The sequence below is a fragment of the Rhipicephalus microplus genome, unplaced genomic scaffold (genome assembly GCF_043290135.1).
Source record: "Rhipicephalus microplus isolate Deutch F79 unplaced genomic scaffold, USDA_Rmic scaffold_15, whole genome shotgun sequence".
NCBI classification, from domain to species: Eukaryota; Metazoa; Arthropoda; class Arachnida; order Ixodida; family Ixodidae; genus Rhipicephalus; species Rhipicephalus microplus.
The window spans coordinates 17,260,076-17,287,785 of NW_027464588.1; the positions used below are offsets into that span (position 1 = coordinate 17,260,076).

At 43.3% G+C, this 27,710-nt stretch overlaps 1 protein-coding gene across 1 annotated transcript in view; it reads right to left on the reverse strand.

Annotated features, from left to right (window-relative positions):
* Positions 1-21,713: 21,713 nt before the first annotated feature.
* Positions 21,714-27,710, reverse strand: part of LOC119183990 (uncharacterized) — a 35,221-nt gene continuing 29,224 nt past the window's right edge. Inside the window, exon 3 of the mRNA XM_075883072.1 lies at positions 21,714-21,903. Coding sequence (XP_075739187.1) covers positions 21,811-21,903 — 93 coding nt within the window. The 3' untranslated portion in view covers positions 21,714-21,810. The remainder of the gene's footprint in view (positions 21,904-27,710) is intronic.

Below are 27,710 nucleotides of genomic sequence, written 5' to 3' on the forward strand. Positions count from 1 at the left end.
GAATGGATCCTCTCGGCACTCCTTTCTGGACCACGACGTAATTTGATCACACGTTATTTATGCTCACAAATTGGTATCAATATTCTAAATAGCTTTTTAATAGGTCGTGTGCAATTCCTCGTATACCACATGAGGTTAATTTGTGCAACAGGATGTCATGATATACGGTATCAAACGCTTTACGCAGATTTATGAATAGCCCAACTGTGTATAAGTTTTTCTCAAACTTCCCTATTATGTAATCTCTTATTTCAAGTAATGCAAGCTCTGTAGTTTTGTTTTTTGGAAGCCAAATTGCACATTATTTATAACACTGTATATAGCAAAATATCCTGGAACCGCTTGTTCAATGTACTTTTGTAAACTTTTGATAGAACCGGTAGCACGGATATGGGCCGACAGTTGGTCATGTGTTTCGCATTGCCGCCTTTAAAGATAGGACGTACACGAGCAATTTTCAGCTTGTCTGGGAAAATGCCCATGGTGAAAGAAAGATTGATAATTTACGCTAAGGAAGCAAATAACACATCGGCCACGTATTTTATCGGCACAGGTTTTATTTGGTCGTAACCTTCTGCAACTTTGCTTTTTTTTATTTTCCTAATACGTTTTTTTTTTCAACTTTGGTGCATGTGACAGGGGTTAGCAGAATTGTATTGGAAATACTAAAAATATTTGACAACAGGTGTAGAACCGTACCATCAGTTTCATCTTGAGTGTCACAGCATGTTATGAAATACTTGTTAAATGCTGTTGCTGCATTAACATTACTAAGAACACCCGCTTCTGTCTCAATGGAAGATATATTGCTGTGAGGTTCGTGGCCCAGCAGGTCTCTGACTTCATCCCAGATTTTTCTTGGGTCATTGCTTATTCTGCTGAAAAAATCTGCGTAAATAGTTTATTTTAGCCTGTTTCAACTCGTAATTAGGTTGATTTCTGTACTTCTTGTATTCCTTTAGCATATTCATGTCGCAGGACTTGACAAATACATGAAACATGCGGAGTTTTTTCTTCATTTTTTTATGCAAGGCATTTCAAATCCAAGGTTTTCTTATTTTTTTTGCTCCGTTATTTCTTCAGAACCTTCGAAAATGCAATATTGTAACATTGTTCTAGTTTTCCAAAAAATATCTCGTACGCATCGTTTGGGTCTGCTACCTGAAGCACACGCTCCCAGTCCTCTTCAATAATTCGTTGACGAAATAACTCCAGCGTGTGATCAATAATTTTACGAAATACCACCTTTTCATGGTTATTAGCTTGATAGCGATCACGTGATATAGGAAAGGCTAAAAATGGGCAAATGATCGCTTATTTCTAAAGAAATTGTCCCAGCGACACACGATTAAGAGCATACGTTCGTGATTCAGATATCAGGCAGAGTTGCCGTTTCAGCCGTCAGTCGCGTGGCTTTTGTGATAATGTTTTCACAAGCAAAGTAGCTCATAACCTCTGTTAGCTGTCGAGCTGAGGCATCCAGTGAAAGCATATCGACGTTGACACCACCCATGACGGCAAAATTTAAACCCGAATGGCAGGAATAATTCAGCACATTTTCAATCGACTCCAGAAATGCTGGCTTGCTACCTTTGGGTGGCCTGTAGACCACGGTTATAAGTGCCCTAGGCAGGCGCATCATTGAGCGTTCAATATTTTTGTTTACATAAAAAAAATTGAGGAATAAGTTCATGGTTAATTGTATCTTTGACGTAAATGGCCACACCACCTCCTGGTCCTTCAGTACGCACAAGGCCATTATAAGTATAACCTTAAAAATAAGGAGAATCTTCGCCAGTCGTTAGCCAGGTTTCCGAAAACATAAGTACATCAAAAGCAAAATAAATCCGAGAGAAATAGTCATCTAGCTGATCTTTTTTATTACGTATGCTGCGTACGTTCACATGAAACAATGTTATTCGGTTGTGAGCGTCGTGCAGCAGTGAATTAAAAGAGTCAAGCTCATAATAGCCCACTTTTGTCATTTCAGTAGTGTTTCGGCAACGTAATAACCCCCAGTACAGTTGTCATCAATCTAATCAGCAACAGCCGTACTGTCACTGACAGCCTTTGCTGTCATTTTACTTAGATCACTGGCAGTGGCTATCCTGAGCACCAGCGAACTTTCGTTCCGACGAGCGAATACCTTCCTATTTGTTGTCCAGACAAACTTCCACTTCATCTCCCTTTTACGTTCTATTGCGGCCCCAAGCAGTCGTTCGCCATTCGTTGTCAAGTGCTCATTAACGTACACTGGGGATGACACTTGACTTCCCAGTACCCTACTGTCGATTTTAGCTTTCTTTGCCTTGTTTAGCAAAGCATTTCGTTTTGTTCTTCTCACAAAGTGAACAACTCTGTTGCTTACAACATGCCGAGATGTGACCACCTTATGGCATATGTCAACATCATCCTCAGAAATTTCTTCATACATAATAGCTCCAATGTTCTTAACAGCCTCGAATGGTTCTATATCAGCAGGAACGCCCTTGATTTCCAAGTTATTGGAACAGTGGCACTGCTCGACCTCTTCGACCCTGCTCCGCAGTTTGGCAATTACCACTTTTCGCTCCTCGTTTTCTTTCAGTATCTAACTGAGGCCCTCTTTGAGGTACTTTACTTCTTTCAGTTTGTCCTCAATCTCTCGGAGCTCATTAGTGGTTCCTGCAAATTGCTCAACGCAAATACTTTACAATGCCCATAAGCGTGTACAGAGCTTCCCTTCAAAAGGAGGGCGAACTCATCGCAGCCACCCCCCCCCCCCCTTCCTCAATCCCTATGAATGTACCAACGTGTATGGTGCTCACTTAGCGCCCCCTCTCATCCCTCTTACCCCCATGCGCATGCCTATGACAATGCTGAGTCGCGTAGCCAAAGAGTGGCGACCCCTCCCCCTGCCAACCAGCAATTTTTCTTCCTGTGGCATAGAGCATAAAATGACGGTCCAGCATCTGCCTGCCCGGCCCTCACTCCAAGGACGTGCACCAGGCCCCGTGCCTATGCCTCGGGCACAGCTCGAAGGAACTAGTTCAATTAAATGGAAGTTTCACTTCAAAAACCGTTCAGCAAGTTCATCGTGTATGCGGTGGCTACGAAACATTGCTATGACAGCGAACATCATTCGTGATGTGTTCCTAAAGCTATAACGTTGAAACACGTATAAATGTACTAATTATCCGCCGGCTTCTTAGTAGCGTAATGAAGGAAAATTTATTGCGGTTCACATTAGGCCTGAAAGATTCAGGGCTGTTTTTTTTTTACTTGGTGACTTGTTATGTGGAGCTAGATGACGTTTTTTGCGGAATTGGTGGTTATGAAAGGAGGTAATATTAAAAATAGCTCGCTGCAGAATAACAGCCTCACAGAGTGCTTCCTTCAAACTCTGTCTGATATCATCTCTATGTGTATCAACGCTGACCACACCAACTAGGACACCATCCTACCATTCGTAACCTTTGCGTACAGTACTCCTACACAGCGCACCTCAGGCTTTTCCCCACTCTTTCTCGTCTATGGCCGTCAAGCGACATCTCCACTTGGAATCCCCATTTTTATGTCTATATATGAACTCGTCGGCGTCCTCGAGTTAGCACCTGATCTCTCGCCTGGCCGCTTGTCATGACGCGCCTAGCCAACAAGATCAGTTAAGACTCGCTACGATAAAGCTCACCGCGTTGTTTGCTTCCATACTAGAGACTAAGTATTATTGTTGTAGACCCCAATACGAGTTTCTGGCCTGTGTGAGAAGTTTCAGTCACGTTTCATCGAGCAGACACCTCCTGTGAACTATCTAGTAACTCCCGTTGTAATGCCTTCCCATGGCCGCTTTTGTGGCACACAGGTTGTTCACGTGCGGCGCTTGAAACCATTCGTGCACGGTACACCACCACCATAAACAGCGGCAAAGTTGGACGCTTCCATGCGATGGGGAATTAGTGTAAGCACAATATTCACAGTACCTGAGCTTCATCTTGTTCATCTGTATGTAATCATCAATACGGTGAGCGTATTCTTCGTTCGAGGCGTTGATCGGGTGGTTCTGCTTAATGAACATAGTCGTGATTCCAACGCTGCTACTGCCTGGCAGTAAACCTACATAATCCTTATTGGGCACCGGCATCTGTAATCACTGAAAGAGTTCCTAAGCATATGCCTTTCGTGCTTGTAGCCTGAACAATATGCCAGTGGAGTTTTGTTGCTGCATCATCAAAAAAATCGGCTTTTTTAAATGAACCTCTAAATGTCGTAGATGTTCATGTTGCTTTCACACACAATATGCCCATTATAGAAAAGTTTGAGATGCCCAGGTGGTTGCTTATTACTAATTAGGCAACATAAACTTGCTCTATATATAGGAACTTACTCTTTCCTGCACATTGCCTTTCTTTCAAAGTTTATAGGGCAAACTTGTTTTTCCCGCTGTGTTACTTGGAAAGAAAAAAGATAATTGTAATAGGCTTCAAAATGTCAATGTTACATTTTTACAAGACTTTTTATTCTTTATTCAAGGTTACAATAGTTCTTCCATCAGTGCAGCTTACATTAAGTGGTGTTGAACGGTCACTGTGTTTTTTTCTTAAGTTGCACGCTGTTTTGGGACATATCATTTCGAAATTACAGTGATGTATGAATGCGCAACAATAATTCTAAGTGAATTGGTCTGTTTGATTTCCCAGGTTTTTTATGTGCAGGCTTCAAATAGGTGTGTGACCATTTTCCAAGTGGCAGGTATGTACGCGTATATGTTGATTGATGCTGACAAGCAGGTTTGTTACTACATTCGTGCCCAGACATGGTGGCTTGTAGTACGAGTAAGCGAAGCGTATTCAGAGATGTACTAAGCAATAGTAAAAAGAGGGACAAAAATGAGAAGGGTCAGCAGAAACTTCATTCCAAACAAGCTTTATTACCCCCCCCCCCAAAAAAAAAGTTTAAAATACACAGAAAAAGCACAGATATCATCGAGTCATTGGACAGAATAACAAGGACTCTGTGTTTATCTGCCCACCCCCATACAGATTTGTACACTGAAGAAAAATTGGTAGCTGTGCAAGTTTGTGCACCTTTTCAAAGAAGAAAACTGTTCAGGATTTCTTTTTCACTGCCCCTAGTTGTGGGGTCTGTTTCATACACAGCCAAAAACATGCATGTACTGTACATTCTGACCTTGAATATCTGAATGGAACACATCTGCACACTTCCAACAATGAAAAATGGCTGACTAGACCATATATAACAACGTGATATGGAGAAGCTTTAAGTAAGGGCACGTGGGAGGAGGTAACATTCTGAATCTTCACAATGGGTAAGATGCAATTAGGGGCACCGGAATTATTTAGACCTGCTGGTGACTGTTCATGTTCGCCCAAAGCCGAAATTAACAAATGCGTATTTGTCTAATTGAAAAAGGCTGCTGATGCTGAAAACTGGTAACTTCTTTGTTGTTGCCTTTAGTCACTAATAAAACTTCTAAATCTCATTATTAGCTAGCTGAACCTATGTAATTAGTTGTGTACTGGAAAAGTGTGCCAAATGAAAGTAGGAATGTTGAGTGTTCAGAAATGTGGGAGACCCAAGCCTGTGAAAGCTAGATAAGACATACCTTGATTTATTGAATAAGTTTCACAAAGATAGAGATGTGTTAGGCAAGAGACAGAGAGGCAGATGATTTAAAAGAACACCATGCAAAGGTTGGTTGCACCTTGTGAAATTCTTCATTTTTTAGATAAACCTTAAATTGACGGTGAAATTATCAAGCATCGTTAGAATCTATCATTTCTTCAAAATCTGACGTATCAGTTTGGTTTGGATAACTTCGTGTGCATTTCCTTCAGTGTGCACACAGGAGGCTTTTTCCTGTTTAAGCTTCACACAATCTCTCATCAATTTTTTATGGTGCATTTGACCCATACTCTTCAGTTTTATGATTAGAATTATCATGGCGTGGTATTCTCTTGGGCTCAGCATATCATTTTCTTATTGATCAAGGTAAAACATGGTGTTTTGAGTCTTCATCTTTTCGTTCGAATTGACTGTTTTGAGTTGTAGCAGCACCGGCGCTGTAGCATAAGTCTCATGTTGCAGCTAACGATAGCTTTCAAAATGCAATGAGTGCTGGTTCAAATAAATTAACTCTTCAGTGATATTAGGCCGATTGGGCATAATCGCTTCAATACTAGGTCATTTTTTATTGTGAGCTCATCTCTCTATGTTAGGTTCTACAGTTGAACCACTTTATAAGAGGCTTGCTCTGGACAGCAATTTTTGTCTATTATACGAGATGTCTTTTATAAGTAGGGTATCTCGTATGCATTTCCTTATCAACTCGTATTTTACTGTGGGTATGCTGGTGCTTTTTATACCCATTCATCTCTTATATCAGTGCCTCTTATAAAGTGGTTCGACTGTATACGTGCACACCTCGAGGTTATTGGCGCTTATCTGTAGGCGGCGGGGCTTTTATTTTTCGCAGTGAGTAAGCACTGTCAGTCGAAGATTACGGTTTTCAGTTGTATATTTGCTGTGCGTGGACGTGTATAGCCCAGATGGTATTAAAAAATGTTCTGGTCAGCATTTCTAATATTTGTTGCCATTCACTTCCAGAAGTGTGTGGATTTGGCTAAGTTTGCTGTTTTGAAGTGCCGAAAATGTTTCATCCTCATTATTTAACACCAGACTAGCATCCACATACTTTCTCGAATGCCTGGTTATTGAACATAAATAAAGGCTATTCCAGATAAGATCATTGTTTTATTTAAATGTAACTAAATGAAACTTTCTTTCCCTCTTTTTGGAAGTGAAAGCTTTTGAGTAATACTGTACAGAGTTTATATGCACCGTTCTATTAATTGTGACATCTGCGCACCTGCCCTTGGCTTAACATTTAACTAAATAGGATTGATGTTCTCATATTACATAAAGAAAATAGCAGTACAAATATAGCACTTAATGTCATAAACATCATTACACCTATAGCAACTAGTCCTTAAATAAGTAGACTACCTTTGTTCAATTTTTCTAAAGGATTCTCTTGCTGAGTTGAGTCTAGAGTGCATAAATTCAATTGCCTTCTTGGGCAGTCATTTAAGCTGGATTTTTTTGCATCTTCTCAGCTGTGAGAAATACCTAGTTAGGACTTATTGCATTTTCAGGACAAATTATTCTTGCGTTTGTAACAAGAAAATTCGTTGCAGAATGCCAACTTTTATATCAATTAGTTAACTGCACGTTCACATATTGTACAACCTTCAAGGCAGCACCATGAAAGTGCCCCATTACATTTATTTATTTATGCATTTATTCATACTCTCAAACCCATAAGGTATTACACGGGGTGGGTTGAAAAGCAAGTGAAAGTCCTCATGAAAAAGGTTGATAGCTTTTTTTAGACACAACCACACACAACCAACAGGCAATCAAAGGAAAGCACAGGGATTATATATATTTTTTTTGAACCGTAATGTAGGAAATATGGCATGAATAGAAGTGTATGAAAGTGAGCCGAACGCAAGGTTTCTGGTTTTTTGCTACACAGTGTTACCTATATGATGATTGACAAAACTAGCAATGCCTTACATAGACATCTTACATAGATAGATGGTTTCAATCCTTTGAGCTCTTAAGGATTAATGAGCAGGAGAGGCCTGTAGCGGATTGTAGTGATTATGGCGATGTGATGGTAATTTTAGAACAACTGTGATAGGCACGACACTTGCTGCATTATTATTGTTGTTCATCATAAGTTTGACGACGATATTTTGAGAAAGTTCCAAAAAATTAAATACTTTGCTAACACATATATGTGTGCCTAAATAGAGGCAAGATATCCAAGTTTTCTACTGACAAGATTAATAAAAGTTTGAACTTTAGAAAGGTTGATGCAGAAAAGTTGTTATGGTGATGATCAGCTAGCATGTGATCAGCATGGTTAACAGTATTAGTTAGTTTGATTGCCGAGATAGCTGAATAGAAAGACAGGCTTGAATGACGTACAATTTAAAAGCTCACAAAAAGGGGTAGTGGCAGCTTGAGTTGAGTGGAAGGCTTTGCATATTCCACGATTTAACTGTATGAGCCCCATGTTACCTCAGTTGAGAAATATAGATTATCTGAAAGGTCGTAATGTCTTTATTGTGGGTCATTTAACGAAATGCCAATCATCAACAATGGCATGAATATTGGAAGATATTTTGGGAAGTCATTATTGTATACCAGGAAAATTGAATGTTCTGGAAGATATCTCTTTGGTACCGAGGAATAAACATGTTTGCTAGATGCAATGTCATTGCGTGCAACAGAGTGAGTAAGCCAAGTGAAAAGGTGAGGGTCTACATTAAATTTGCTTCGTTCAAGGAAAAGCAGTTTGTGATATAGTTAATCAATTTAATTCTTCTCACCAATAAAAATAGTCAGTCATCAAAAAGTCAATCTGTAAATAGATAAAATTTCTCAGTGAAGGGAAGAAGTTGAGTTTCAAAAGAAAATGAATAACAAAAAAGTGAACTTTGCACTGAGCCGTGAATAAATGATACACAGCCAGACTGACTGGCCTGATGCTTATTTATTGCCATATTCACAGGCGTGAGCATGGGGAGTGGGCAGGGGGGGCGCCACCCTCTAGTCCCCTAAAAGAAGGGGGGGCAAATATGCCCATACACTGAGTTATTAAAAAGGGGCAGCACTGCGACAAATCTTTGCCTCCTTCCTTTGAGAAACCTTACTCTCACTTACGGCTGTATCTAAACTCACCTTAGGCTTTACTTGGTTCGAACTTAGCTGTAGCATTATCTAGCCAGCATAGTAGCATGCTGAGATTAAGCTTGAACTCTGCTTGAGTTGGCTATCCGTAACAATAATGAAATGTTGCTTGAACTTGGCTGTGGCTCACTGGATTCCGTGCCGACCGGTTCAACCATCGCGATCTCCGAAGTCAGCGTAACTGTGGCTAAGCGGGCTGGCCCTACGCCAACTCCTGACGCCGATTTTCAACGGCAGCGTAACTCTGGCTTACTGGACGCGCCCTACGCTATCTTTTGACACCGACAAGAGCTCTTGCCAGTGGTGCCCCGTCCTCGGACTCGAGCAACCATGTCCATCTTTCCTGTCTTCTCCTTACTTCCGTCGTTCGCTGTCCCTGTGCCTCGCTCTCGCCTTCATTTTTCTCTATCTCTTTACCTATTTATCCTATCCCTTTAATTCCTTCTCTACCCCCATCCCTCGTGAGCTACTGTTAAGGATTCCTCCCCCTGAGAGACAATTACGGCGCTCACTTCTCTCTTCTTTTCATTCATTACCACCCCCCCAAAAAAATAGACGTTTTGCTTGAACTTCACTTGACCTTGGCTGTAGCATTGTTGAACTTTTGCTAAAACTTGGTTTCAACTTGGCATATTCAATCGATGCTGTAAATACCGATTTCATTTAGCAGTAACCATTGTTTCTCACAATGTTGCTTATGCCTCGAGAGTGCGATTTTTCTTTTTGTGCCCCAAGGCTGCCCATTTTAAGGTCTGACTTGCACACTAGCTTTTATAACCACCAATTATCACGTTATGGAAGTACGACCATGCATAACGCACATATGCCAGTAGTTCGTAGTTTCAAGTAGGTGGCACGATGCCCTCAAGTTTCAAAAGACGGCATTCTTCCTGACCCTGTCAAACTTACAGCCGTTTCAGCGTTTTCCAAACCGACCACCATGAAAGAGCTCCGAAGCTTCATAGGCCTTTGCTCTTACTTCCGGCGCTTCGTCCGCAATTTCGCGACGATCATCGCTCCTTTGACCAAGCTCCTCGCCGCCTCTAGAGACCTTTCAGCCTGGTCTGCCACCTGTGACGATTCTTTCAATGAACTGCGCCGCCTCCTCACGTCGCCGCCTATTCCGCGACACTACGACCCATCGGCACCAACAGAGATCCACACCGACGTTAGTGGTGTCGGGCTAGGCGCTATTCTTGCACAGAAGAAAGACGGCTTCCAAGAGTACGTGGTTGCCTACGCAAGCCGACTTCTTAGCAAAGCCGAAACCAATTATTCTGTCACTGACAAGGAATGCCTCGCAAATATTTGGGCGATAGAGAAATTTCGACCTTACGTGTACGGGCGCCCTTTCGACGTTGGATGGATGGATGAATGAATATGGCTGTACCCTTTAGATCGGGTGGTGGCTAGCGCCACCAAGCCGTAATACCGTAATACGTCGTGACTGACCACCACGCCCTCTGCTGGTTGTCGTCACTGAAGGATCCAAGTGGTCACCTCGCCCGGTGGGCATTACGCCTCCAAGAATATAATATTCGCGTGGTCTATCGCTCCGGCCGGAAACATTCGGACTCAGACGCCCTATTTCGTTCGCCTCTACCCCCTGACCCGGACTGCTGCGAAAGTCTAACCTGTGATGCCACTGCCGTAACCATCGCCGACATGCCATCTGAGCAACGCAAGGACCCTTGGGTTGCTTCGATTCTAGACATCCTGGCTGGGTGGACGGCTTCCCCCCCTTCTCGCACTTTGCGTCGGCAAGTCCAGCACTTCGCCACTCGCGACGACGTGCTGTACCGACGCAAATACGCACCCGGTAGACGTCAGTGGCTACTCATGATTCCACGTCATCTGCGATCCAAAATTTGTTCCACGTTTCATGACGACCCCCAATGTGGCCACGCAGGTTTCCTGAAGACTTATTCTCGCATACGTCTCCGATATTACTGGCGTGTCATGTTCTGTTTTATACGACAATACGTTCGGGCTTGCTCGACATGCCAGAGACGAAAAACTCCCCCTTGTCACGCCAGCGGTACCTTGCTACCCTTACCATGCCCATCCCGACCATTCGACCGCGTCGGCATTGATATCTATGGTCCCCTTCCCAACACAGCTGACGGTAACCGCTGGATCATAGTTGCCGTCGACTATCTCATGCGGTATGCCGAAACTTCATCCCCTCCCTCGTCTACAGCCAGAGACGTTGCGACTTTCGTACTTCACAACATCGTATTACGTCATGGAGCACCTCGGGAGTTACTGAGCGATCGTGGTCGCGTATTCTTGTCAGACGTCATCACAGCTTTGCTGCGTGAGTGCCACGTCGTTCACCGCATTGCAAGCGCCTATCATCCCCAGACCACTGGAATGACAGAGCGCTTCAACCGCACCCTTGGTGACATGCTGTCTATGTATATCTCGTCAGACCACTCCAATCGGGACCGAGTGCGTCCGTTTATCACGTTCGCTTATAATACCGCCATTCAAAGCACTACTGGGTTCTCCCCTTTTTTCTTCCTTCACGGACGCAAACCTTTTTGCACTATGGACACCATTCTTTCGTACTAACCTGACACCGCAGAGTCCACAACTTTGTCTCAAGGCGCTACATACGCTGAAGAATGCCGCCAACTGGCAAGATCATTCACAACCCAAGACCAAGGACGCCAAAAGCACCACAATGACGCATCAAATAACACTACTTCTTACGATCCAGGTTCACTCGCTGGCTGCATGTCCTTTCTGCTACACCTGGCCTTTCTACCAAGTTGGTCCCCAAGTCGTCATCATCATCATCATCATCAGCCTGACTACGTCCACTGCAGGACAAAGGCTTCTCCCATGTTCCGACAGTTAACCCGGTCCTGTGCTTGCTGCTGCCATTTTATACCCGCAAACTTCTTAATCTCATCTGCCCACCTTACCTTCTGTCTCCCCCTAACCCGCTTCCCTTCTCTGGGAATCCAGTTAGTTACCCTTAATGACCAGCGGTTATCCTGTCTACGCGCTACATGCCCAGCCCATGTCCATTTCCTCTTCTTTATTTCAACTATGATATCCTTAACCCCCATTTGTCCCCTAATCCACTCTGCTCTCTTCATGTCTCTTAAGGTTACACCTACCATTTTTTAGCATTGCTCGCTGCGTCGTCGTCAATTTGAGCTGAACCCTCTTTGTAAGTCTCCAGGTTTCTGCTCCGTAGCTAAGTACCGGAAAGATACAGCTGTTATATACCTTCCTCTTGAGGGATAGTGGCAATCTACCTGTCATAATTTGAGAGTTCTCGCGGAATGTGCTCCACCCCATTCTTATTCTTCTAGTTACTTCAATCTCGTGGTTAGGCTCTGCGGTTATTACCTGCCCTAAGTAGACATAGTCTTTTACAACTTCAAGTGCACTATTACCTATCTCGAAGCGCTACTCCTTTCCGAGGTTGTTGTACATTACTTCCGTTTTCTGCAGATTAATTTTAACCCACCTTTCTGCTCTCCTTGTCTAACTCCGTAATCATAAATTGCAATTCGTCCCCTGAGTTACTCAGCAATGCAATGTCATCGGCGAAGCGCAGGTTACAAAGGTATTCTCCATTAACTGTTATCCCTAACTGTTCCCATTCTAGGCTTCTGAAAACCTCCTGTAAGCACGCGGTAAATAGCATTGGGGATATTATGTTCCCCTGCCTTACACCCTTCTTGATTGGTAGTCTGTTGCTTTTTTATGAAGCACTATGGTAGCAGTTGATGCCCTGTAGATTTCTTCCAGAATGTTTATATATACTTCATCTACGCCCTGATTCCGCGGTGTCTGCATGACGGCTGATATTACTATTGAATCAAACGCCTTCTCGTAATCTATGAAGGCTATGTATAGTGGTTGGTTATACTCTGAGCATTTCTCTATTACCTGATTGATAGTAAGAATGTGGTCAATTGTTGAGTAGCCTGTTAAAATCCTGCATGTTCCTTTGGTTGATTGAATTCTAATGTTTTCTTTACTCTGTTAGCAATTACCTTTGTGAATAGCTTGTATACTACAGAGAGCAAGCTGATCAGCCTGTAGTTCTTCAAGTCCTTGTCATCTCCTTCCTTATGTATTAAGATGATGCTAGCGTTCTTCCCAGACTCTGGTACTCTTCCCGTCAGGAGACACCTCGTAAACAGGGTGGCTAGTTTTTCTAACACAATCTGTCCTCCATCTTTCAGCAGATCTGATGTTACCTGATCCTCACCAGCAGCTTTGCCTCTTTGCATGCTCTCCAAAGCTTTTCTGACTTCTTCTATCATTACTAGTGGGGTGTCATCTGGATTACTGCTACTTCTTATAGTATTAAGGTCGTGGTTGTCTCGGCTACTGTACAGATCTCTGTAAAACTCCTCCGCTATTTTACCTATCCTATCCATATTGGTAGTTATTTTGCCTTCTTTGTCCCTTAGTGCATACATCCGACTTTTGCCTATCCCAAGTTTCCTCTTCACTGCTTTGACGCTTCCTCCATTTTTCAGAGCGTGTTCAATTGTCTCCATGTTATACCTTCTTACATCGCATACTTTACGTCTAATAATCAACTTCGAAAGCTCTGCCAGTTCTATTTTTTCTGTTGCACTTGACACTTTCATGATTTGACGCTTCTTAATTAGGTTCTTCGTTTCCTGGGAAAGCTTGCCAGTGTCCTGTCTAACTGCCCTGCCTCCAACTTCCACTGCACACTCCGTAATGATACTTGTCAGATTATCATTCATTGTATCTACGCTAAGGATGGTTTTCTCACTAAGAGCCGGGTACCTGTTCTGCAGTGACACTCTGAGTTTCTGTACTTTCCCTCTCAGTGCTAGCTCATTGATTGGCTTCCCCAAGTATCACGGCCCATATCGTGTGCTACAAAATACATCACCAGTAAATTACCTCATTAGGCCTCTGCAACCATCTTCTGACCAACGTAGTCATGGCCAGCCAATTGTCCACGTCTCGAGACTTCAGCCCTCCTACAATCCTCCCGTGTTTACTTGTCCATAGGTCGCCAGGATGGCTCCTTATTTCGCGGGGAGTAAATGTAATGAATCTGAATAACGGACGCTCTGCTGATAATGAAGAAGACTAGGAGGATCGGTGGCTGTAGTAGTAGCTCGCGCACACTGCTCGCCATTAGCCAGACCTGCCTGATAAAGCACATTTTGCCAAGCTGCGTCTGAGCCTTTCTCGACGTACAACACCTCTATTTTAATATGACTTTCCTGCTCACGGCTGGTTCTTTTTTCATCCAATTTTCTTTCTTCTTATTTACATTCCATTGGTTCTATTAATTTTCCCTGTACATTCCTAGGCATTACTGTCTGTTAGATCTCATTAATATTGTGTCGAAACACGGAAACAACGAGCCCTTAGGTATACACTTCTTTCCTTTATTTCATCAAACGAGGGTCTCGTACTGGCAGACTTGGTGTCATTAGGTTGTATACGAGGGACTATTAATCAGCTGCCCACTCGTAATAACTTCATGTGCTACGTGACGCCAGACATGCGCATAAAATAGTGTTTCACACTCGTCGCTTGGCTTATAGATGGCGCTGACTGACACTCCTACTTCTAAATTCACATATCAACCCAAAAAAGTGGATGGAGGGGAGGCCGCTGTGATAGCTCAGTGGTTAGAGCATCGAAAGCGTTATTCAAAGGTCGTAGGTTAGTTTCCTGCTCACTGCTGGTTATTTTGTCACCCACTTTTTTTTCTTATTTACATTGCATTGGTTCTAATATCTTCCCCTATACATTTCTTGGCATTACTGTCTGTTAGATCTCATTATTATTGTGTCAAAACACGGAAAAACGACCCCTTAGGTATATACCCATTTCCTTTATATATATATATATATATATATATATATATATATATATATATATATATATATATATATATATATATATATGACTTTCCTGCTCATGGCTGGTTATTTTTCATCCACTTCTCTTTGTTCTTATTTACATTCCATTAGCTCTATTAATTTCCCGTGTACATTCCTTGGCATTACTGTCTGTTAGATCTCATTAATACTGTGTCGAAACACGTAAAAAACGAGCCCTTAGGTATACACTTTTTTCCCCTTTTATATATATATATATATATATATATATATATAGTCTAGTAGATCCTCCGTGAGCGGTCACAACGTGGTTTATTTCGACGTTTCGGCCTAGAGTCTGGCCTTCATCAGGAATAAAGATACAGTTTGTCTGTGCTCAGCTTTATACAATCTCAAATCAGAGGGCAAGGAAAGAGGGAAAAAAAGGAAAGAAAAAAAGAAAAGGAAAGAAAAAAAAAACAAAAATATTACACGGTGGACGCCCCTCGGGTGCCCCCCTTCCACTTTACCCTCCACTTCCCCCCATCTCTCTCCCCCCTCTCCCCTTCACCTTTCTGATGTCAGGGGTCTGTGTATGTTTCCGTTCACTACCGCATTCCTCCCGATCAGACGGCCCCTCCTGGCACTGGCGGTTCGGTGTGGGGCAAAAAAAAGAGCTTTTCAGGAAGTCCTAAGCCTTTGACTACTCGGGGTCCCGTAAAAAATTCGTCGTAGAAGGACGGGGGCCGCATATTGTGGCAGAGGCTGGTCAGCGGGCATTTTAGGAAGTTCTAAGCCTTTAACTACTCCGCGCCCTGTCAACATTTCGTCGTAAAAATAGGGGTGCCCCGTATTGCGGTAGGCTGTGCAAGCGCGTGCAATGCGAATTCCTGGCCCGCTTCTAAATTACGCGTGTCGTGGGGGCCTCCCGGCTGTGCACATGGTTGCTGTTGGGCATGTCGTGCATGGCACAATTGATTGGGTAGTAAAATAAAACAGAAAACAGACGACAGCTGCACTTAGGAAGAGTAGTTACACTTGGAATTGTTTTAGGTTGTCCAGTGCCCTTCGCAGCTGCAGTGCCGTGAACTCAGTTACTATTTTCATTGTTGCCGTTATTGTTTTCTAATGCTTTAATTGCTGCAAGTGTACCAGGATTCTCATTTATTCCTCTATCGAGGGTGTTAAATCGGTGGATAAGGTATGACTCTCGTTGTTCACGTTCTCGATTTGATTTAAATCCCGTCTCTAAGAGCGTTACTGATAGTTTGTCGAATGCATGGTCGGGAAGATTGAGATGTTTTGATAGAGGTAGACTTGGGGCTGATTTCGCATGGGCTCTGTGATTATTGAAGCGAATCCTAAATGGTGTTTCTGTTTGTCCGATGTACTGCATACCACACACGTTGCATTCGAGTAGGTACACCACATTAGAGGAATCGCATGTTAGGTTTCCTCGTATGTTAATCGAAAACTTGGATTGCGTGCTGGTTGCTTTGTCTGTTTCTCGCATCGCCTTACATACAAGACATCGTGGCTTTAAGCAAGGGCGGCATGAATTATTGGGGGGTGATGTGTTAATTTGGGAGTGGACAAGGGTGTCTTTGAGGTTACGTGGTCGTCGGTAAACGACGCCTGGAGCGGATGGGAATGCGCGTTTCAGACGTTCACTTTGTTCCAAAATGTTGTAATGTCGTTTAAGGATTTTGTTTACATTGGGGAAGTTTGTGCTGTAAGTCAAGCAGAGGTTTGTTCGTTGTGGGTCTTCTCGTGGTGGTCGCTTCATAAGTAAGTCTTCACGCTTTAGTTTTCTCGCTTTTTGAACAGCGTCATTAATTACATGTGGGGGGTATTTTTGTTGCTCGAGCATAAGTTTTAGCCTCTGTGAGCTCGTGTCAAAGTCAGCGTCTCTAGTGCAGATTCGCTTAAACCGGTGAGCCTGGCTGTATGGAATACTGTTTTTACAGTGGCGTGGGTGATCGCTTTGGTAATGAAGGTATTGTTGTCGATCCGTTGGTTTGCGATATAGGGTTGTAGAGAGCTTCTCTTCGTCTATCGTTATGGTAACATCAAGAAAATGTACGGTAACTTGCGAGTATGTGTGTGTGAAGTGTATGTTCGGATGTACAGCATTGTAAGTGTCTATAAAGCTGAGAAGTTCGTCCTCGCTGTGGGTCCAAATAAGAAAGATGTCGTCTATGTATCTTCTGTATAACATTGGTTTCAAGGAACTTTGTGCAAGAAATTCAGATTCTAACTTTCCCATAAATATGTTGGCATAATTAGGTGCCATTTTGGTGCCCATAGCGGTCCCGCTGATTTGTCGAAAATACTCTTGGTTAAACTCGAATGAATTTAATTCGAGGACCATCCTCGTTAATGTTGCAATGGCCGAGAAATCTGGGGTGTTAGATTGTCTATGGTTTGTGTACATTTTTTGTAATGCAGCTATGCCGTCATCGTGAGGAATATTTGTATATAATGAAGAGACATCAAGAGTAACCAAGTACGAGTTTTTCGGCACCCAGATACCCGCAATGTCTCGAAGAAAATATGTGGTGTCTTTTATGTACGACGCGAGGGTGCATGGAATGTGGCTTATTATTTTGTCCACGTACCCTGATATGGGTTCAGTTATTGTACCGATGCCTGATATGATTGGTCGACCTGGGTTACCGGGTTTATGAATTTTGGGGAGGATATAGAAGCGACCTGGACGAGGGTATGCTGCTTGCATCAGTTTGTGGTCAGTGTTGGTTATCTTTTCTGCGTCCAACAGTTTCTTTAGTTCTGTTGATACGATACGTTTGTATTCGTCTGTCGGATCACCTGGGAGGCGTTCGTAAAATCTTGAGTCGTCTAGTTGGCGGTATGCTTCTTCTAGGTAGTTGGTTGTATTAAGGACTACAATTGCTCCTCCTTTGTCAGCGGGTTTGATTGTTATGTCTGTCCTAGATGCCAAATTTTTCATACTTATTTTTTCAGATTTGGTCAAATTTTCTCGGTTTCCTTTCTGTCTGTGGTATTCGTGTACTATATCTTTCTGTACTGCGGTGATATAAAGGTCCAAGCACTTGTCTCGATTACTGTTCGGTGTCCAATCATTTGATTTACGACGGTGAATTGTTTCGTGGTTAGAAGGCCTATCCAAGAAATATTCGCGCAACCTTAAGCTTCGAGCGAAGTTGTCGAGGTCTCGGAGTAAGTGGAATTCATCGAAAAATTTTGTGGTCGGGCAGAAGCTTAGTCCCTTAGATAGCAGTTTTACTTCGTCAGGTGACAAGCTCGTGTCCGATAAGTTTACAACCACAGTGTCACACGGTGTGTTCCTAGATGGGTGCTCGTTTGTACCATTAGTGTTTTCCTGGGTGGTGGTGTTGTAATGATAAGGCACTGTATCAGGGAACGCGGGTTTGGGCACATGGTCTCTTTCGAGTTTATGAATTTTTGTGGTCCTGATGGCTTGGTATTTATTCTGCTCAAATTCTGTTAATCGCGTGATTTCTTCGTTCGATAAAGTGTTGTGGCGGAGAATGGTGTTGGTCATAGCGACCAGTTTCTTTACCTGCTTGTCACTATGATTAAGAGCAATTTCTGTTAATTTAAGAGATGCCTCAAGGAGGACGTTTTTCCATGTTATTTGGTCGTGTTTATCTAGATTTGTAGCGGAGGTTGTAGCGGAGATTTGTAGCGGAGATTTGTAGCGAACGAAGAAATCACGCGATTAACAGAATTTGAGCAGAATAAATACCAAGCCATCAGGACCACAAAAATTCATAAACTCGAAAGAGACCATGTGCCCAAACCCGCGTTCCCTGATACAGTGCCTTATCATTACAACACCACCACCCAGGAAAACACTAATGGTACAAACGAGCACCCATCTAGGAACACACCTTGTGACACTGTGGTTGTAAACTTATCGGACACGAGCTTGTCACCTGACGAAGTAAAACTGCTATCTAAGGGACTAAGCTTCTGCCCGACCACAAAATTTTTCGATGAATTCCACTTACTCCGAGACCTCGACAACTTCGCTCGAAGCTTAAGGTTGCGCGAATATTTCTTGGATAGGCCTTCTAACCACGAAACAATTCACCGTCGTAAATCAAATGATTGGACACCGAACAGTAATCGAGACAAGTGCTTGGACCTTTATATCACCGCAGTACAGAAAGATATAGTACACGAATACCACAGACAGAAAGGAAACCGAGAAAATTTGACCAAATCTGAAAAAATAAGTATGAAAAATTTGGCATCTAGGACAGACATAACAATCAAACCCGCTGACAAAGGAGGAGCAATTGTAGTCCTTAATACAACCAACTACCTAGAAGAAGCATACCGCCAACTAGACGACTCAAGATTTTACGAACGCCTCCCAGGTGATCCGACAGACGAATACAAACGTATCGTATCAACAGAACTAAAGAAACTGTTGGACGCAGAAAAGATAACCAACACTGACCACAAACTGATGCAAGCAGCATACCCTCGTCCAGGTCGCTTCTATATCCTCCCCAAAATTCATAAACCCGGTAACCCAGGTCGACCAATCATATCAGGCATCGGTACAATAACTGAACCCATATCAGGGTACGTGGACAAACTAATAAGCCACATTCCATGCACCCTCGCGTCGTACATAAAAGACACCACACATTTTCTTCGAGACATTGCGGGTATCTGGGTGCCGAAAAACTCGTACTTGGTTACTCTTGATGTCTCTTCATTATATACAAATATTCCTCACGATGACGGCATAGCTACATTACAAAAAATGTACACAAACCATAGACAATCTAACACCCCAGATTTCTCGGCCATTGCAACATTAACGAGGATGGTCCTCGAATTAAATTCATTCGAGTTTAACCAAGAGTATTTTCGACAAATCAGCGGGACCGCTATGGGCACCAAAATGGCACCTAATTATGCCAACATATTTATGGGAATGCTAGAATCTGAATTTCTTGCACAAACTTCCTTGAAACCAATGTTATACAGAAGATACATAGACGACATCTTTCTTATTTGGACCCACAGCGAGGACGAACTTCTCAGCTTTATAGACACTTACAATGCTGTACATCCGAACATACACTTCACACACACATACTCGCAAGTTACCGTAAATTTTCTTGATGTTACCATAACGATAGACGAAGAGAAGCTCTCTACAACCCTATATCGCAAACCAACGGATCGACAACAATACCTTTATTACCAAAGCGATCACCCACGCCACTGTAAAAACAGTATTCCATACAGCCAGGCTCACCGGTTAAGGCGAATCTGCACTAGAGACGCTGACATTGACACGAGCTCACAGAGGCTAAAACTTATGCTCGAGAAACAAAAATACCCCCCATATGTAATTAATGACGCTGTTCAAAAAGCGAGAAAACTAAAGCGTGAAGACTTACTTATGAAGCGACCACCACGAGAAGACCCACAACGAACAAACCTCTGCTTGACTTACAGCACAAACTTCCCCAATGTAAACAAAATCCTTAAACGACATTACAACATTCTGGAACAAAGTGAACGTCTGAAACGCGCATTCCCATCCGCTCCAGGCGTCGTTTACCGACGACCACGTAACCTCAAAGACACCCTTGTCCACTCCCAAATTAACACATCACCCCCCAATAATTCATGCCACCCTTGCTTAAAGCCACGATGTCTTGTATGTAAGGCGATGCGAGAAACAGACAAAGCAACCAGCACGCAATCCAAGTTTTCGATTAACATACGAGAAAACCTAACATGCGATTCCTCTAATGTGGTGTACCTACTCGAATGCAACGTGTGTGGTATGCAGTACATCAGACAAACAGAAACACCATTTAGGATTCGCTTCAATAATCACAGAGCCCATGCGAAATCAGCCCCAAGTCTACCTCTATCAAAACATCTCAATCTTCCCAACCATGCATTCGACAAACTATCAGTAACGCTCTTAGAGACGGGATTTAAATCAAATCGAGAACGTGAACAACGAGAGTCATACCTTATCCACCGATTTAACACCCTCGATAGAGGAATAAATGAGAATCCTGGTACACTTGCAGCAATTAAAGCATTAGAAAACAATAACGGCAACAATGAAAATAGTAACTGAGTTCACGGCACTGCAGCTGCGAAGGGCACTGGACAACCTAAAACAATTCCAAGTGTAACTACTCTTCCTAAGTGCAGCTGTCGTCTGTTTTCTGTTTTATTTTACTACCCAATCAATTGTGCCATGCACGACATGCCCAACAGCAACCATGTGCACAGCCGGGAGGCCCCCACGACACGCGTAATTTAGAAGCGGGCCAGGAATTCGCATTGCACGCGCTTGCACAGCCTACCGCAATACGGGGCACCCCTATTTTTACGACGAAATGTTGACAGGGCGCGGAGTAGTTAAAGGCTTAGAACTTCCTAAAATGCCCGCTGACCAGCCTCTGCCACAATATGCGGCCCCCGTCCTTCTACGACGAATTTTTTACGGGACCCCGAGTAGTCAAAGGCTTAGGACTTCCTGAAAAGCTCTTTTTTTGCCCCACACCGAACCGCCAGTGCCAGGAGGGGCCGTCTAATCGGGAGGAATGCGCTAGTGAACGGAAACATACACAGACCCCTGACATCAGAAAGGTGAAGGGGAGAGGGGGGAGAGAGATGGGGGGAAGTGGAGGGAAAAGTAGAAGGGGAACACCCGAGGGGCGTCCACCGTGTAATATTTTTGTTTTTTTTCTTTCCTTTTCTTTTCTTTTTTTCCTTTCCTTTTTTTCCTTCTTTCCTTGCCCTCTGATTTGAGATTGTATAAAGCTGAGCACAGACAAACTGTATCTTTATTCCTGATGAAGGCCAGACTCTAGGCCGAAACGTCGAAATAAACCACGTTGTGACCGCTCACGGAGGATCTACTAGACTATATGCAACGCTATGGCCACTCAACCACCATGCCTGCCTATATATATATATATATATATATATATATATATATATATATATATATATATATATATATACATACCGTAACAGGTAGTAACCGAAGCCTAATGCTAATCCTCAATCGACGCTACAGAGTCATTTGTAACAATGTGACAAAAACATTTGGACAGTTGTTTGTTCAGTTTTATTCAAGAAAGATCAATCAGCTGCCTAATTGATTTCAATGAAGCTGCTTCTCCTCATAGCATTTCTCGTCTAGGCAAAATCAAGCGGCCACATTCACTTTAAATGACTGACACCCAACCGTCACTCCACCGTTCCGTATTTGAAGCTCTATAGTGATTGTCGTAGGCGCCGTCTGTAAAAGAAAAAGTCGCAAGGTTACTGAGGCTGCTAATGAATGTATATTCTGAACGCGATATGAGCTCAAAGCTGTATGACTAGACTTGTGATTGTGTTATTTTTTGTGTGAACTTGCACTTTTGCAGCGTATATTCAAAACCATCTATTACCTATTGACTTCAAGAGTGACCCCTTATTCGATGTACAATACAGGGCCACGCCTCCAGAAATGACCTCCCATATACCCTGAACATGTAATTGACTTCAAGATATTAAGATCGTAATTTTTACATTGTTGTATTCAATAACAATATTTATTAGCATTATTACTTCAATTATTCTTATCTAAAATATCAAATGTAAAAGATGGTAAAATAATAAAATATACAACCACTACAAAAATATATGAGGTACTGCATACCAAATCCTGGAGTAATATTCTGACTTTTCAATGCGGGTGGACGGATGATTGATTTAGCCTCATGAGGTTATTTGAAGATATACACGGGAACACATATCCCCCCCCCAACAAATTGTGGACATCGTGATAGGAGATTTACCATGCGTTATTGTGATTGACATAGCGAACTCATACAATAACAACTAAGCTATAATATACGGGGGAGTTTAGTGTAGCTTTCTGCTACGCTCAACCGGAATGTCATGTTTCTTTTTTTTTCAGTAATACGTAGTCAGAGTTTTGGAGGCCTGTCTGGTGGTTTCCAAAAAATGATCTGGCTGGAAGGTTTTTGTTTGTAATGCCCACCTTGCCAGATTCAACAGCCACCCTGTGCCACGGGGACCAGTGCATGGCATTCAGACTGATGTTCTCTTTCCTGTAGCGACACTAATCCTTTATAGTCCACCGTGGTGGTGTAGTGGTTATGGTATTCCGCTGCTGACTTGTGCGTTCAAAACGGGCGGCGGGGTTTGCATTTTTATGAAGGCAAACTGGTAGAAGCCCATGCACTGCGCGATGTGAGTGCACGTAAAGAAACACCAGATGGTGAAAATTTCTGGTTGCTGGTGTGGCAAAACGGAGAGGCGAGCGAGTTGGTAATGCTTCATTGGGCCCTAACCGCAAGCACACGTTTTTCCAGCGACAGAGACAAAGGGTGGTGACAAGCGTCAGCGGTAAACTTGCACCATCGCACCGTCACATCGCAGTGGCTGCAACCGCATGTCCCAACGAAGTGTTATTGTTGCTTGAATGAAAACTTTCACGTGATTACTAATAAATTGCAAATTTATGGTTGCAATCACAATTGTGTACGGCAAATTTGCAAATGACAAGTTCAAAAGTTGGTTGACGACAACATGCTAGTTTATTAATATCTTCTGTGACGTAACTGCCCCGCCGCGGTGGTCTAGTGGCTAAGGTACTTGGCTGCTGACCCGCAGGTCGCGGGATCGAATCCCGGCTGTGGCAGCTGCATTTCCGACGGAGGCGGAAATGTGTTAGGCCTGTGTACTCAGATTTGGGTGCACGTTAAAGAACTCCAGGTGGTCGAAATTTCCGGAGCCCTCCACTGTGGCGTCTCTCATAATCATATAGAGGTTTTGGGGCGTTAAACCCCACATATCAATCAATCTGGGACGTAACAAAGCCGCAAAAACCGTTTCACGACCTCCTATTTTTGCAATCTTTGGTTTAAACACAATAGGCTGCCCAGAAGCGTACGCTATGATGGCTACGACGCAATGTACACGAAGATTTTGCATTGTGGCAAGTGACGAAATTGTCACAAGCCGCCATCTACACATCAAAAAAAACCAATAACAAAATTCATGACAAAATATGGCCGTTCTCTCACTCTCCGAGCGAGATGAGAATGTTAAAACGGTAATTGACAGCTTGCAATACTTGAAGTACGTGCGGATAACAAGCATTGAAAGCAAATCACAACCAAAGCGAGGTTCAAAGTCGCCCCCCTGTGCCTGGAAATCACAATGCTGGCTTCCGGTCGAAAATCGATCTTTTCTAGTGAAGCGCTCGATGCGACAAGCGGTGGTGACAAATGTGTTTCCGTGACAGCAAATCTTGTCGCACGTCGCTGTTGTTTGTCGCAGTCGTGAGGAAATCACGTGCATGCGGTTAGGGCCTTATGGCGTAAAAGTAGCGTTGAAAAAGACGAGGACAAGGAACGGAACACCCCAAGCGCTTACCCAGAACTTAAATCTTTATTTCTTGAACAGAAACTTTCACAGCGTCGAGCGTGAACAGAAAGTTTCACGCTCGACCAAACCTACGCGTGCGCATCGTGGGGACGGTAAAAACCAAAACAAACACACACCTCCTGCAGTAACCCCCACCAAACTACTACCCCCTTTCCTTAAGTAGCATCACTTCCTTTTTCAATAAAGACAAAGAATGATCACGAACACTCTCTGATGTGAGAAGCACTTGTGGAGTTCACTTTGTTGTCCTCGTCTTATTTCGCGCTACCTTTACGCCATACTAAACCTCTACAGCGTCTACCGTAGTGATATCGTGGTTTTGTGGCTTAGACCCTAGGTATAAGTAATATTACTATAGGCATTTTGTTGCGCACTCCAAGCATTTTTTGGCGTCTATCTATCTATCTATCTATCTATCTATATATCTGTATATCTATCTATCTATCTATCTATCTATATCTGGCAGCCTACATCTAGGTGCTCTCGTGATCATCCCCTTAAATTGGGAAAAACCCTACTATTAGGCGAGGGTAAGGTGTTTTGACTAATACGACCCCCTGGTCATGACAAGAATTATATGACAATCTCATCGTGTACGTTGTCGAACACTTTCCGCGAAACAGTGGCCCATATCCCCGGTGGGTATGTGCCACTTTTGTGTGGGTCTGGTTCTCAAGTGGTTGACAGTTCATATCAACTCAGGAAAGGTGGGAAGAGACAGGGGCAATTTAAACGCGTGATCGGTTAAAACAAGCTGACATCAGCAGCATTGAACCGACGAATCGAGATAATAAATGCCATGGTGCCAGTAGCATTCAAACCCCAGCATCCTGCGTGGCAACCAAGTATTCTTCCACAGAACCGCGCCAAATTTCGCTACTGCTTTGGAGTAGACTCTAATGTTCGTGAAGCGTGAATCAGGAATGCAGTGATGGCTTACCTTATTTTATAAAGTACTATATATATGTACTCTTAGGATACAGCCGTCATTCGTGTTATAGCGCAACTGTAGTTAGGCGCAATGCGCTCAAGGTGATTGGTAGTTTGTTTCAACCAAAAATGGCGCTAACCGACATTGCAATTTTACCTCGACAGAATTAAGAAAAGTCTGCGCACTTCCGTGAAGTGAATGACAACGAGCGGGCGAAGCAATAAGTCTTAAGATCAGTAATGTCTATGGTGAATAGAACTACTAATGTAAAGGACGGACAGATGGACGGATGGACAAGTAGACGAATACACGGATGCATGGACGGCAACACGCACTGGCGGACGGATGGACGGATGGCGGCGGATGGACAGATGACGGTGGTGATCGTGTACTTTATTGCCGTATATTTGATATAATTACACATAAACTCGATTGTTTACTCGTATGCTTTTGTTCTTTGTGAAACAAGTGTCAGTTTTGGTTTGGTTTTGTAGGCCGTGATTGACGCCGTGGTCGGCACTAAGGCGTTCTGCCTTTAAAAGCTGGCATCAGCAGCGTTGACCCAATGAACGCGTAGAATAAATATCATGGTCTCATCAGAACCCAGCTCAATCATTGTGCGCGGCAATCAAGTACACTACCGCCGAGCCAAGCCAGGCGTGGGAACTTCTTTTCAAGTGCATCATATTGATCGTAAAACCTGAATTGTGGTTGAAGTTCTGGCTATCCAATCTTCTAAGCAGTGCATACGAGCTCCTGTAATACAGCCGTCATGATTAGTTAATGACAATTGTAGTGAAGCGCTGTCCACTGGAGCTCATTTATCTGGCTGTGTCCAGAGCCACCATCCTGACTGGCACAGCCACTACATATCAGCTAACTGCTTCTCGTGTTGCGATTACCCATGTTGCTAATGGTATCACTACGCAACCGTAAAAATGCGACTATTTAACATATGTCTGCACGTACACTATTTGTGCAAATATTTAGCGTAATTTCATAACACTTCGCTCGATAAAAAAATTCCAACAAAGTCACTTTCGATACGTATACTCCACATGGCGTTGATTCCTAAGGTACGTTGGATATGCATGGATGAAAGAGCCTAATTAAGGTTCAATAAGCAGTGCTTGTGTCCTAGCCCGAAGCGGGCCGCTCCCACGTTGGGGCTAAAAACCATACATAGCCTTTCAGCCACTTCGCGGGCCCTTTGGACTGCCTGTACTTGTTCCTCTAATGTACGACAACACAAAGCTGTGCCCCTCCGTTCTTTAATATTCTCCTTGTCGATGTGTAAGGTGGAGCAATTCCACAGCGTATGAGCGAGATATATGGTGTCGTGATATTTATCGCATGTTGTAAGAACCCAGAACTCCGGATGAATCCTGTTAATTAACAGCGCGTTGAGATAGGTTCTTCTTTGTAATCGCCTGAGCGTAGTAGCTTGAGCTCTGTTTAGTTTACTTTGTGGAGAGAGGAAGACCCTGCGTCCTCGATAGAAAAATTCGTTAGGTCATTGTACGATAGTACGTGCTCCTTGCATTCTGAAACCTCAGCATCTTTTTGTCTTGTGGCTGTGTGGTTGGCAAGTCCTCGTGCAGCATTGTGGGCAGATTCATTGAGGTTCGCAGGAGCACCGTTGATTTCTCCCATGTGAGCAGGAGACAAATAATCGTGTGTGGCTTGATTACGTTTTCCTTGAGCATTGCTAGAGGCTGTCTAGAGTTGCTGGCTGGCCTATAGTTGCTGACCTAGAGTTGCTGTGAATCCTCGATCTATTTGGGTCTAAACGTTTCAATGAAATGGCTACTTTCTCGGCAAGTTTTCACTCTGCGGAGAAGCCGGAAGCTGAGTTCACTAGGTGACCTTTACTGTTCACAAGTACAGTTGTGAAAGCTCTTTATTGGACGCAAAATCCACGTCGATGAACGAGCATTCCACAGGCACACTTTAAGCATTTGCTAGCAGAGCTTTTGCTCTGACTTGCCTTCCGCTCACATTAAGACTAGGGTGAACATTGTTCAGAAGAGGCATAACTGTAATATTGTGTTTTCGTTCGTGGGGTATTTCTTTGTGGTGGTCATATATCGCTGTAATTGGTGCACTGATTCGTTTGAGGATGTGCCTTCCTGCTTGGGTTGAGTTAAACTGGGCTCTCTTGTGCCTCGGCGATTTTATTCAATGTGTTGTTCATCCCAAGCTCCATGAATTTTTCAGTTTCGGTGTACATAGGTAGCCTAAGAGCTGCGTTGATTGTCTTCCTCAGCAATGTATTAAGTTTGTCTCTTTCGGATCTCTGCCGCTCATGCATCGCTGCTACGTAGGCGAAGTGGCACAACTTAGTGGACTAGTCTTACGACATTGTCTTCTCCAAGCCCTTGTTGGCAGTTAATAACTATTTTGATGAGCCTGATTGCGTTGTACACTATCTTAGTGATACGCTGAATAGTTTGGTTATTGGAGCCTCTGGCTTCTATCAGCAAGCTTAGGACCCGGATAAAATCCACCCTTGTAATGACGCTTGCGCTCATAGTGTAGAGCGTTATTGATTGATACGTGGTGTTTAACGTCCCAAAACCACCAAATGATTATGAGAGACGCCGTAGTGGAGGGCTCGAGAAATTTTGACTAAATGTGGTTCTTTAGCGTGCACCCAAATCTGAGCACAAGGGCCCACAACGTTTTCGCCTCCATCGGAAATGCAGCCGCCGTGG